At 38.9% G+C, this 14,427-nt stretch overlaps 1 protein-coding gene across 10 annotated transcripts in view; it reads left to right on the top strand.

Moving 5' to 3' along the window:
• Positions 1 to 14,427, top strand: part of OSBPL6 (oxysterol binding protein like 6) — a 236,062-nt gene that overhangs the window by 157,025 nt on the left and 64,610 nt on the right. For all 10 annotated transcript variants that reach the window (XM_006151664.3, XM_006151663.3, XM_014589014.2 and 7 more), the window contains exons 4-8: positions 2,345 to 2,437; positions 6,038 to 6,160; positions 9,788 to 9,841; positions 11,169 to 11,282; positions 11,395 to 11,565. In XM_006151664.3, the coding sequence (XP_006151726.1) occupies positions 2,345 to 2,437; positions 6,038 to 6,160; positions 9,788 to 9,841; positions 11,169 to 11,282; positions 11,395 to 11,565 (555 nt within the window). The remainder of the gene's footprint in view (positions 1 to 2,344; positions 2,438 to 6,037; positions 6,161 to 9,787; positions 9,842 to 11,168; positions 11,283 to 11,394; positions 11,566 to 14,427) is intronic.

Genomic DNA, 14,427 nt, shown 5'->3' with positions numbered 1-14,427 from the left:
CTCTGTCTTTCTGGCCCCAGTGGCTTGAAAAACACACTGGGTACATGTGTCTGTGTATGCATGCCCCAAATCCTACAGGCTGGAGAGGTGGAAAAGAATGTATTGTGGCGTTACTATGCCCCATTGGGGCGTGCTTTCTCCCTTTCCCTCTCTCTGTCTCTCTGTTTTCTCTCTGGTGAGCACATGTATCCTATGGCAACTAAAAAAGATTTAAAAAAAAAATATTAGTCTAATAGTTTTCCAGGGAGATAGCAAACATAGAAACCTTAATAAGTAAGTGAAATACCAACCTAATAATCAATTGAAACAGTGAAATGCTTTTTACCAGAGTAAAAACATTGTATTTCATTTTTGGCTGAATATCTGAATATTAATCTATTATGTTATTTCTCTGATATCTTTCAGATTTATCCTCCTCAAAGTGCTTATTTTTTTTCAAATATAGAAATGATATCTATCTATTATAGAAAGCTTTCTTTAAAAAATCTCTTACACCATAGGGCACATATGCTCACTGGAGAGAGACAAAAGAAGGAGGAAGTGAAAAATAACTCCCTGAAGGAAAAGGCTATGCCACAGTCCCCTCCCATCCATTCTCCTCTCAGGATTTTGGACATGCACACACATGCACCTGGATGTTTTTAGTCCACTGGATTTGGGACTCTTAACCACAGAGTTGGCCATGTGGGATCTACCCACCTAACTACCACACCACCTACTGGCTCTAGAAAAAGGAAATATAACCAAACAACTGTTAAAAACAAGATAAAAAAAAAAAAAACAATTGTAATATTACCACCTTTGTTTAGCTACCATTAGCATTCTGGAATAAATTTTAATTATATGTGTAACATCATCATATGCTATATACTTTCTGTAGCCCAGTTTTTCAGTTGACAGGCATCATGGGAATTTACTCCATATCACTAAATATAAGCCACATTACTATCTTTGTATTTCCTATTCTTGTATATATTAGATATTATTTCACTATAATAAGTAATGCTTTAATAGACACAATTTATTTTTATAGCTTTGTACACCTGTCTGATTATTTCCTTATAGTAAAGCTGTGGGATTACTAGGTCAATGGTGTATTTATTTCTTTTTCAAGGGCTTTTAATAGAATTGCTAAAGTTATCTTAAGAAAGATCATACCCAATTTATATTTCTTTCCAAGCTCCAATTCATTCTTGATTCTGATGGATTAAAAATAAGAAACCATTATTTTCGTTTTCATTTCTTTGATTACTTGAGAGTGAATGTCTTTTCATATGTTCTACAGGGGTTGCCTTTTTATATGCTTCTACTTTTCTATTGAAATTTTATCCTACTGTTATTTATACTATGTACAAATCTTCTTTTCATTGTATTTGATAAATTGTTTTCTTCTCTGTGAATTTTTATAAGAAACTCTAGGGACTAAAAGATGTTCAGGCTCTGGACTTTTTGACACAATCCTTTTTCTTTGTCCATTGATGTTCCCTGCTGGAGAGACGAGCATATATTTCCGTGTAAGGCAAATTCATATAAGTATAAGGGGGTCTATTCTCATAAAGTTGCAAAAATATCAGACATACTTTATGGGCTTTGATGTGTGTGCGTGCTCCATTGCAAGAAATTCAGTAACAAATTCATAAGAGGAAAAAGTATAATCCTATGCTGATTTTTTTAATTGGTATTTTTTCAAACATTCAATTGCTATACATCATTAAATTGGTCCAGCCACTGTGGAAAACAATATGGAAGTTCCTCAGAGACCTACAAATAGAACTGCCGTGTGATCCAGCAGTTTCACTCCTAGGTATCTACCCAAGAATAGGAAAACACTCAGTCAGAAAAGCACTTGTACATCAGTGTTCATTGCAGCATTATTAACAATTGCTAAGACATGGAACCAACCTAAATGTCCATAAAAAGATGAATGGATTGACAAAGTGTGGCACGTATAATCTATGGACTACTACTCAGCCATAAAAAGCAAAACCCTGTTATTTGATAGGAAGTGGTTGAATATGGAAGATTTATTGCCAAGTGAAGCATGCCAGCCTATAAAAGAGAGACATTATATGTCTCCACTTAACATATACTGACTGCACACCATGGTAAAGATTGAAAGACTGGAGGACATAAAAGCCATGGAAATAGTTATGTACATTGAGACAGTAGTTTTTTTGTTTTGTTTTGTTTTGTTTTCCACTGTTGCTGCTGTCCTTGGTCTTCTGAGGAACTTCCATTTTTAACATAGATAATCGTTTTTACTGTGATCTATGATCTCACTCCTTGCCTATTCATGTGAGAAATACCATATCTAACTTTGGGCTATACGTCTGTTTATTTTCAGAGTATCCACACATTGGAGAGGACTGCTTCCTCTAGCACCGAGCCCTCTGTCAGTCGGCAATTGCTAGAACCAGAGCCGGTCCCTCTCTCCAAGGTCAGTGATGGAATAGGATTGCTTTCTCTGATAGCATGATGCCTGCTCTGGGGCCAAGCAAACTGTGAATCACTTTGACCTTTGACACTCTAATTCCCTCACACAGCTGTGATGCAAATTGTAAGGCATTTCTTTTTTTCTTTTTTAAGGTTTTTATGATAGGGCTTGTGCACTTGCCAAAGAGAGACAGAAAGAGACAGTAAGAGAGAAAGTGAGACATTACCCCCCCACACCCCCACCCCCAACCCCCTGCAGGGGGATAGTCACACCACAATCCCTTTTCCGCCATTCTCCTCTCGGGGTTTTGGACATTTCTTCCACTTTCCACTTTCTTCTGCCTTCAGTACATAGCATTTCTCTGCTCTGTATAAAGAGAGAATAGATGAAAGTATATTCTGGCATGTGCGGTTACATACAAAGGTCCAAGTTCTCTTTATTTTAAGAAAGAAGGAAAGACAAAATTATTGTCATTCACTGTAGGAGAGATAAGCAAATAATTCTATGCCAAATTAGTGGGGAAAAAAATCACTGAGTTCAAGGGTCACCCCTGGTGTGGTGATTAAAGCACTGGATCCCAGAACCAGCAGCTTGAAAAACATGCTGAGCATGGCCCCAGGAGGTCGCATGGTGTTTAAGTAGCTGGATTCCCACATGGCTGACTACAGTTTGAGTTCCAGACCCAGTGGCTTAAAACTCATGAGAAAGAAGAAAGAAGGCGGGGGAGAGAGGGAGAGAGGGAGGGAGGGAGGGAAAAAAGAAGGAAGGAAGGAAGGAAAGAAGGAAGGAACGAAGGAAGGAAGGAAGGCAGGCCAAGCATGTGTGTATGCCCAAAATTTCGAGAGGAGGCTGGAGGAGGAGGTATTGTGGCATACCAAACCCCAGGAGATGCTTTCTCATTTTCTCTCTGTCTTTGTCCTTGTCTTATCTCCAGCAAATACATGTACTTATAGCAACTTTAGTTAAAATAAAAACCCTGGGCCAGCTGCCATGATTGCACTATGCTATGTATTTAATACATTATCCCAGGGCCAGCAGGTGGTATGGTGGTTGAGGGCACTGGACTCCCACATGGCCAACTGTGGTTCAAGCCCTGGGCCTGGCAGTTTGCTTTCTCACTTTCTCTCTCTCTCTCTTTCTCTCTCATTCTGTCCCTCTCTAGTCAAATTAATAAAGAAATAAATAATAAATAAATTTAAATAAAACAATTCTTTAAAACACACACACACATTATCCCTTTAAATATAGTCTCGGTAAGCAATTCCATGAAGTCTAAGTATTTTTCACAAATATAGAAACAGAGTAACCTGCTCAAAGTCTAAAAGAGCTGTTAAGTGTCAATAGCAGAGCAGGAATTCAAACAGACTAGTCCGATTCTACAACCAGTGCTTCTTAGCTCTTTGCAACCTGGAAGGTGAAATAGCATCTGCATGGAGGGCTGATATTCATTCCAGGTTCTAGTCTTCTCACATCTGGCCTTCCTACACTGGACTCTGGGGGGAATATAGCAGATAATTTATTAATACCTTTTTTATTTCATGGAAGCCAGTGTTCCTGCTCCTTCAGCCTGCTTTATTCTTAGACCAGGAAAACATCTAAATTTATTTATGTCAAAAAGGCGCAACTGATAAAGAAGAGTAGAGATACCATCCTCCTCTTTTCCACTCCTCCCTGAGATTTTCAGTGGGCTGGCTTCCCTATCAAGGGACCAGAAAATAGAATGTACCCAGACTTGTAATTCAAATATTATAATAGTACTTTATTTCCAGTGGTGCTTAACTTCTAAACCTGTATAATTAATCCTTTCATTTTGTTTTCCTTGTATTAAACGAGATACATCTAGGACTAGGAGGTAGTGTGGTGGTTAGGCACTGGACTCCCACATGGCCAGCCATGGTTCAAGTCCTGGATATGACAGTTTGCTTTCTCACTTTCTCTCTCTGTCTGTCTTTCTCTCTCTCTCTTTGGTGAGCAAATTAAAATAATGATAATAAAAAGAAATAAAATTAAATAAATAATTCTTCGAAGCAAAAATCACAATACATCTAAGGATGTTTTCTGATAGAACACATCTTTTCAGAAGGCGGCTTTGAAAATCAGTCTGGGAGCATTTTGCAGAGGGCAGTGCATCAAGCTTTCTGAATCTGAGGCACAGAGCAGGATCCAATGAAAGATTTTGCCTCCAGGCAGTCTAGGCAGGATTATAGCCCTTGTCCATGGGGTATGAGAAGACTTGGTTATTCCTGCCTCAGGAGCCATACTTCTTAATTGTTCAACAAGCACCATTGGGCCAGCCCATGGTTAAGGTGGCCTGGTAGTTAAGGTGACTGGATCCTACATGGACAACCATGCTGTTGAGTCCCAGATCCCAGCAGCTTGAGAAACAGGCCATGCATGCCCCAAATCCCTAAATAAGAGAGAAATGAAGAAGAAGGGATTGTGGCATGACCATGCCCCATAGGAGTGCTTTCTCACTTTCTCTCTTTCTTCCTCTGCCCCAACAAATACATGCATCCTGTGAGAAATTAAAAGAAAAAAAAAAGAGCACTGTTGTGGTCCCAAGGGCAGTGTCTGAAAGCTAGAATATGAGCTGAGGGACTGTTTGCTAGGTCTAATTAGTTCAAAGCTGCATGGACCCTTAGAAATCACCAGAAGTTGGGATTTTAAAACCCCGGATGTTGCTAAGGGCCAGCTCGGTAACAGAAGCATTTCCAGTGGAGACCATGGCTGACTGAAGGGGGGCATCCTTCACCTGGCAGGCCGAGGGTCCATAAGATCTTACAGAATTTCAGAAAATTGAGATTTTTAAAGTCTGACATAATCTGATATATGTGTTGATGACTCATTTTTTAAAAAATGTAAACATCATCTGACTTATTTTTTAAAAAGTTTGACATCATAGATGAACAAAATATGTCTTATGAAAGAGGAAACCATTATTTAATCCATTTTCAGCAGACAAGAGTAATCGTGTGGACTCTAGTACCCAGATAGCTAGCTTGCAGCCTGTTGCACTTGCCACAGGCTTTAGGGGATGAGTATCATTGAAAGTATGGACTTCTCGGTGTTTTTGTGGCAAATAAGACATTTTACTTGTACTTTGAAATGTACATAGCCTCACCAAGGGGAGACGTGACCGCAATGCTGTTCTTCACTGTTAATAGCAGGTAACAAGCCACATTAGATCGCTCCATACTTTTCATTTCTGCCCAGAAAGCCAGGTCCACATGCTAATTGAACATTTGTCATCAAAACAGTCTTTTTGAAACTCTAAAGTGCTGTGCCCAGAAATGAACTATCTGGAAAAAATGCATTTTAAACACTCTGAATACAGGCAATCAAAATTTCGTTCTAGCCCAAACAGACAAGGTGTCTCCAGTGAGTTTCTGATGGACCCCACATACATTCAGGTCTACCCAGGAAACTCGTTTTCACTTCAGTTCAAAGTGCATAGCTGCGTTTGATGTTGAAATTCATTCCAGAATGTTGTTCATACTTCTGGTGGGATGAGTGTTGCTTCAAAAGCAACTTCTCCAAAAGAATCTGCTTTAAGGGTGTCATCAAGCACCAAGAAACATGTGATTTGTTTTTCTTTTCTCTCAGGAAGCGGACAGCTGGGAAATTATCGAAGGGCTGAAAATAGGCCAAACCAATGTCCAGAAACCAGACAAACATGAAGGCTTTATGCTGAAGAAAAGAAAATGGCCTTTAAAAGGCTGGCACAAGGTAACATTTTTATCACATTCCAGTTCAGACTTTCTTCATAAATAGAGAGGATCTGATTTAGTATCCTTAGATGGGAAACTGAAAGTGTGGTAGCATGTGTATAACTAACTTTCGAGGCCTTATTTTAACCATATGGCTTGCAATTTATTTTACCTACTTGATCTATAATATATATATAAGAAGGGGAAAATATTTTGTATTTAAAATACAACTTCTACGTAGTCTTATCTTTTTTTTAAACATAAGCTAGAATGGATATGTTCTTATTGAATATCCTTTTACAGATAAGATGCTTTCCATTGGATGGATTTGTATTACATATCTCACCATTACTGAGCCAATTTCCTATCCTGGACATGGAGGACATTGTCTAGGTTTTGATTATTATAATAAACATCATTATGCATGAATTTTTGTTTATTTCTTGGAATAAATCCCTAAAAGTATTCTTAGTCGTGCAAACTGAATTTGGAAAATTGCTGAAGTTTGTTTGCTTTCCTTTAAAGTAGATTTTACTACTTGCTCTCCTCTCAAATTTTTTTTTCCATCTCCCAGATTTAATTATGGAGAGAGTATTTTTTACCATGTTGCTGTAATGATCTGACTAGCAAGAATTCTGTGCTTTAATAGAGGAAAAACGTTGTCTTCCATTTTCAGTATAAACTCTGATAGACAATTCAAGATCATCTCTAAAATCACTGGAAGAACAAGTTAATCTGCTTACCAACTCTGCCGTGGATTTCCTCTCGGGACAGATAGATTTGTGGGCTCAAATGGTCAAGCGGTGACTGCCCATTAGTTTAAAGCAGAGAGATTATGGATTATAGCTTCATTGAGGAAGTATATGTTATGTGCTTTAAGGGAAAAACTTAAAATTGAGTACATGGGAAATGCTGCTCCAATCCCCTGTCTCTGGAAGAGGGATAAAAACAGGACAGGGACTTCTGGTTAAAATGCCTTCTCCCTTGTCAGAAACTGTGTCCTCTGAACCCATAATATTATCCCAGTGTCAGAGATCTCTCTCCACTATTGTTCTTGGATTTTGCCAAATGGCCATATTCCCTTCTGAGCTGATCTTTGCCTGTCATTCTGATTTTAACACTTCACATTTTCTCATACTGATGGCCTTGCTAATCTCTTTCCCAGGATACCTCATACGTTATCCCTGTTTAAATTCTTTGGCAGATATAGATGGAAAACAATTAGGAAAAAGAGGTGAAAGAACACATTTTATACAAGTCATTAATTTAGCACTCAGTCCATGTTTTAGCTGTGGTTTGACAGCAACTTTCTGGACTATGCATTTGAACATTTTACTACATAAATACTATACTAGGAGAGTCTGTTTGCATTGCCTTTTCTCCTGATCTCTATTACCACCATATATTCATTCAAGTGTCAGCCTATTCAGTTGTTCAAGATGAAGACAATGGAGCAACCAAGTGTTTTCAACTGCGGAGATTCTTTCAGAGCTTACTTTCTGTCTCCTGAACCAAAGGGGTTAGAGTGACCATCTGTGAGTTCTACACAGGTTGTCCCCAGGCCTGACTGCCTACCACCCCAGCAGCTAAGAGTTCCTGAATCACATAAAAACTTTCCAGCAGAGTAATTTTCGAGCAATAGAAAGACTCTCTATGTCTGTAGACCTAGAGGAGGTCACTGGATCCATTGTTTGATTAGGTCATGAGAGTTGCGCATTCTCTTGTGAATTGCCCATAGGAGGAAAATCACAACAGAGTGTTCCTGAGTTTTGTGGAGCAAAAATGGCTAAAGGCCCATTCAGACTGGACCAGGCCCTTCTTGGAGAAGACAAAAATTGCCGTTACCTCTCTTTTTTTCTTTTTACTCTTAGTGTAGTTTGAAAATAATATTTAGCCTCTAGCCAGTAATGGAATGCAAACATTTTGCCAAGTGGTGATTGTAAGCATGTTGCTAAAGCCACTTAACCTTTCTAGATCATTTATTATAGAGCTAGTCCACTGATTTCTATAATGGACATGAGCATTTTCCAGGAATTATCCATGGTATCCTGAGGGAAATTCAAGAATTTACCTCCAGGACCAGCAGAAAGTGTAATGGTTACATCACTAGAACTCCCACATGGCCAACTGCGGTTCTAGTCCTGGACCCAGTGGCTTGACACTCACACCGGACTCATGTACATGCATGCTCAAAATCCTAAGAGGAGGGACCAGCAGTTAGTGTACTGGTTATGTCACTGAACTCCCATGTAGGTGATTGCGATTCAAGTCCCAGACCTGGTGGCTTAAACTCACGCTGGGTGCTTGTGCATGCATGCCCAAGATCCCAAGAGGAGAATGGAGGAGAAGGGATTGCGGCGTGGCCATCCCCCCTGGGGGTGATTTCTCGCTTTCTGTCTCTCTGTCTCTCTCTGTCTTTCTGGTGAATGCACACCCCTATAGCAAAAATCTTTCAAAAAAAAAAAAAAATCCTAAGAGGAGAATGGAGGGAGGAGGGATTGTGGTGTGACCATCCCTCTGGGGGGTAATCTCTCGGTTTCTGTTTCTCTGGTGAGCACACACACACCATTTTTTTAAAGAATTATTTTATTTAACTTTACTTATTTATTTATTTTGATTTGACCGGAGATGGGCAGAGTGAGAGAGAGTGAGAGAGAGAGAGAGAAAAAGGAGAGCAAGAGAGAAAATGAGAAAGCAAGCCACCAGGGCTGAGACTTGAACCTTTTTTTTTACCGCGGTCGACCATGTGGGAGTTCAATGCCCTTATCCACCATGCCACCTGCTGGCCCCATGTTTTATTTATTTATTTATTTATTTATTTATTTATTTATTATGCATTTAGATATTGTACATCTTTACATCACACAGAATGAATTTTCCCAGCATAAATGTACCGTATATTAGTCCAGTCAAACATACTACTTTACACATTATCATCACCAGATAATTTTCCATTTTTGTGTCCATTAAATGTATTGTTTTTTTAATTTTGATTCCTTCCTTCCTGTTCCCCATTGCCCATCCTCCTCCCACACTATCTCTAGTATCCACAGTTGCTTTCCATGCTTTTATACATTCCAGTCTTAGGGGCCAGACAGTGATGCGAGGGTAAAATGCGACTCTCTGCAAGGTTGACCAGCATGGGAAGGTTGCTAGTTCAAGTCTGGAGACCTCCCTGGGTGTGCCGGGCCCCATGTTTATAATTTAAAAAAAATTTTTTTAAAAAGAATCTACTTCCAGGGTGACAGATTCCCCATAGAATTGTGTGGAATTGCCTACAGAATCACTATGACTTAACCCAGGTTATTCTCACTTCCCACTTTAAAAACATCCCAGTGTGGTCTATTCAGAAAGTCTTAGCTGCAGGCCCTAAAATTCCCTTTCTATTAGAAAAAAAAACATGGTGAAAGGACTCCATCCCCATTGGATTATTCATAAAAGAACCATGGTCGGTTAACTGAATGGAAATAGAGCTTTGATCTCCATACCGTTTAATGCGACTGTCCATGGCCAGATACACTGAATGCATACATTAAAATGATCAAACCTATTGATTGCTAAATGCCATCCAATGTTAGACCCATATTGTGAATGTTTTATGTAATTCAAAATACATACAGTAACTGGGAGTGTTTGGTTCTTGCAGCGTTTTTTTGTCCTGGATAATGGAATGTTAAAGTATTCAAAGGCACCACTTGATGTAAGTAGCACACAGGACATGTTTCAAAGATTGCTTTAGAATTCTCCTTGAAGTGAGTAAACACTGTAATTGCATAAGCCTTGTGCCTTAGTTACTAGCTTTGTGCATGTCTGTGCCTGTGATATTTAACAAGCTACCAAACTTTAATGTTCCATAAAAGGTGCATTTTATGCTAATACTGAGACTAGCATAAAATCTTAAGCTAATGCATGAAGATTTTACTTAACTATCTTGATGTGTTATTAAAAACAGAAGCTTAAATTCCAAACTAACACCTTAATAAAATTGCTCTTTCTCTCTTAGAAAGAAAACATAAATAGGCTTTTTTTCTGTATCTCTCAATAAACTCTTTTTATGTACTTTTTTAGAGACTTAAAGAACTTTGTTCTTGTCAAAGTCTTTCTAAAAACTATCTTTGGAACTGTATTTTGCACATCCTTTTGTCTTGGGAATTCCAACTTTCTAAAATTATTCCGAATTGGTTTTGTTTAATAAACAAAGCAGTTGTTTGAGTTCAGAACTGGGAGATCTCCTTCTTATTACGGTGGTATAGGGAAAAACAGAGGGCTCAGCTTTCATTTTTGTCCTTATCTCTGTCATCCAGTCAGCTGGGTGCCCTTGAACAGAAGTGGGCAGCCAGAAGGATGAGCTAGTTGCCCTATACTCTCTGATCCCAGCTGCCTAGTTTGCTTCAGCAGCTGTTCTCCAGCTGGTTACTCAGTATATTGTGGGTTATAGACCAAAGATTGACTGCAGTTAATTTAGGAGCCACTAAAGATGTCCTTTAAAAAACTTTTTTTCTATCATGAGAAAGACACAGTGACAGAGAAAGAGATGGGGAGTATCTTTGGCAGGGCCCCACCACCCTTCTCTCAGCCTCCCAGCGAGTCAGGGTTACAGATGTGCCTTCAGGTATGCCTGGGTTGGCCAACCTGAGACTTGAACCCTTCCATATGGCTACAGTATCACCCAGTGGTATCCTACTGCCTATGCCATTGTGGCTGAGCCAGGATATCTTTTGGGGGGATATAAGCTGTGCAGTCTAGAAGCAGGAAGAATTGACAGTATAGGTTATTATGGCCAAAAGAGGAAAAAGACAAATAGTCTTACTTATTGAGATTGGTATGAAGTCATTGCAACTTCACATTTTCTTACTTTAACAACCTCGATCTCAGAACCTTAAGCATTTTCTTTTTGTTGAAGAGGTACAGTATTCTGCTTTCCACAAATAAGTTAAAACTTGCCTGAGTTCACTTAAATTCAATTCAGAAACACATCAAATCATTTACTCTTCCAGCCTATTTACTTGTTTTTTTTCAAATTTCAGATTCAAAAAGGAAAGGTCCATGGAAGCATAGATGTTGGACTCTCAGTCATGTCGATTAAAAAGAAAGCTCGGAGAATAGACCTTGACACAGAGGAGCACATCTATCATTTGAAGGTGAAATCACTTCTGGAAGTTTCTCTGTCATTATTAGGGGAAATGATCTGTCTCCACCAGTAGACAGGAGATCAGCTTCATACTTATCTTCTCCTCTTGCTCATTGTTTTAGGTGAAATCTCAGGATTGGTTTGATGCATGGGTCTCCAAACTGCGCCATCACCGGTTATATCGTCAGAATGAAATTGTGAGGTCACCAAGAGATGCGAGTTTTCACATCTTTCCTTCCACCTCCACAGCAGAGTCCTCCCCAGCTGCTAATGTTTCTGTTGTAGATGGAAAGGTATGACTTTATTCTAAAAAACCCTGGAAAATGCTTATAAAATTATACAAACACATTCCTGTTGCAGTTGATAAAAAACAAAAAAAAACAGAAAAAGAAAGTTTGCTTTGTAAACTCACTCTCTGGCATTGTCATCAAAGTTCATCACAAGTATGGTTGGACAGAAATGTGAGTCACCAAAGCATTAACAGTTATTTTTCTTTTCTAATAAATGAACCACATTCTAATTTTTATGTGGCTCCGTAAGAACATCAACAAGTAAGTAGACATATATTTAATCAGCACCCAGAAATCAGGTACCTTTCTGGATAGTTTTAAGAAGACCCAAATGTTTTGAAAGTGAAACTTGATTTCTTGCCTCGAACTGAAATAGATGTATGATCCAGAGAGAGGCTAGTAAATTTCCTTATAAAGTGAATGCAAATGAGCTGTGGAATGTGACAATAATATTAGTAGCCACCTATTTGAGTGACCAGGCACTGTATAAAAGCATTCGACACTCATTCATCTCTAATATTTTGTATAGCCAGAGTCAGAGACATTGAAGAATTTATCCAGAAGTGACATGGCTACCAAATCTCTGAGCCAGAATCTAAGCCCACGCCTGTTTCTAAAGTCAGTGCTCTTTTCATGATACCAGCCACCAGACTAGGCTGTAATACAAGTTCATTATCTATGTTGATGGAAAGCTAGAGCTACTTATTACTTGTTAAAAAGTCAAGGTTAAGGGGCCAACAGGTGGTGTGGTAGTTAAGGTGTTGGATTCCCATGTGGCTGTTGGCAGTTCGAGTCCTGAATCTGGTGGCTTGAAACTCATGCCAGGTGTGTGTGCATGCATACCCAAAATCCAAAGAGGAGAATGGAGGAGAAAGGATTGCCAGGTGACTATCACTGGGAGGTGATTTCTCATTTCCTTTCTCTCTCTCTCTCTCTCTCTCTCTCTCTCTCTCTCTGGTGAGCGCATGCTCCCTATAGCAAAAATCCGAAGAAAATTAAAAAAAAAAAGGTTAAGACAAACAACAGGAGGGAAACAGTTGTTTCTGCTTTGGATGCAATAATTAAGTTTCCTGAAACATGGCCACACTGCCCTGCCTGTGAGTGCTCCAGTTTCACAACTGGCACCTGAGGTTGAGAACAGAGGCAGCTATGAGAAAGTGGGTAGCTGCAAGATTTGAGTTCAAGTATGTTTCAGTGAAGATTTTGCTCATCTCTGTTTGCTTACCCAGAGACATGTAATATATAGATAGAAATTTTCTTTACAGAGCATTAAAAAACCATGAGGCACTGCAAGATTAACCAAGTCGGAATAAATGAAACATTACTATATTCAGCATTCTGTTTTTGTCATTTCAATGGAACTTACTTAAGTAATGTTTGTTGAGTCCTATTAAGTATATTTCACAAGGCTTGCAAACCTTACCTTTTTTTTTTTAATCGTAGTTGCATCTTGCCAAGGACTATTTAATGAACTTTTGCCTAAGAATAAGGTATTGGGTTGAGCTCAATATGAACCAGTTTTGAAATAAATGGGGCAAACTAGGTCAAGGGATTAGTAAGATAGGGAATGTACAGGTGCCCAAAATAGTCCCCTAATTTCTCTGGGCCTCCTGTCTTCTCACCACTGGGTAGCATGGACCTCAGAGTTAGACCAAGCTAAACAAGAACTGGAGCTCAAACTATATTTTAAATGTAAAAAATTTTAATTTTTTAGTTCTTCCAGCTTCTGCTTGCATTGTTGATGCAATGTCAACATAATTCAAAATAAATTATTTTCTTTCCTTGCGTTATTTATTAAATAACTTGTGTGACACGGGAGAATGGAAGGCTGAAACCAGATCTTCCCTACTGTTTGTCTCGGAATGAGAGCTCTTCCGCTCTGATTTTCACACAAGAGCTATTGCTCCAGCTACAAATGACATACCTCTAATATGTAACTCGCTGAAAGACTTCCGTTGCATTTATCAAAATGCAATAAAGAGCGAAAGGAGTTGTTTATCACTCCATTTGCCTTCTAAGTATGAAATGATAAGACTTCTGAATGTTAATTGGTTTGTGGTCCTGCATGGGTAATAAATAAGTCTGGGCTTCCTAAGTACGTGCATCACATACTTCATAATGATTTGGAAGAGACATCATCTGTTGTAATTGAATATTAAAGTCAAATATGGTCCATGGCTCCTGTGATCTAGCCATTTTGGGAGAAAGGAAGATGCCCCACTGATAACTGGGCCTCCAGCATACAAAACTCGTGTGACTGAACTTCCAAGTTTGGAAAGAAACTGTCCATCCACCAGATGACTAGAAATCGCTGCAGGACCACAAGAAATATGGGGAAGCAGGAAAATACCTCTCCCACAAGGGAAAAGAATACCCCCTCTTCATCCACACAGAGTTCAATGGAAATCATGAAAATGTCTGATAAAGAATTCAGAACATTCATAATGGCAAAGCTAACAGAGATGGAAGAGAAGAGAGACAAGGAACTGCTGAAGAGGAAGGAGAAAGGAGTTAAAGAGTTCCAGGAGGTGAGGAAATTCATGCAAGATCTAAAAGAGGAATTTCACACTTTACAAAAGAATCAGATGGAACTGTTAGAGATGAAGGCTATTATACAAGAAGTCAAAATCTCCCTTGAAAGTATTAAAAGCAGACTAGATCATACAGAAAATAGAATCTCAAATGTAGAAGAGAAAATTGCTGGCCTAGAAAAAATCCACCATGAAGACTGAGAAAATGGCCCAAAAATTTGAGAATAATTTGCGAGAAGTACTAGATACAATTAAACGTCCAAACATCTGGATAATAGGCATCCCAGAAGGTGAAGAGACTCATAAGGGCATTGATAATCTATTCCATGAAATC

The sequence above is a fragment of the Tupaia chinensis genome, unplaced genomic scaffold (assembly GCF_000334495.1).
Source record: "Tupaia chinensis unplaced genomic scaffold, TupChi_1.0 Scaffold000322_1, whole genome shotgun sequence".
Lineage (NCBI taxonomy): Eukaryota > Metazoa > Chordata > Mammalia > Scandentia > Tupaiidae > Tupaia > Tupaia belangeri.
This window is presented reverse-complemented; position numbering and strand designations above follow the sequence as displayed.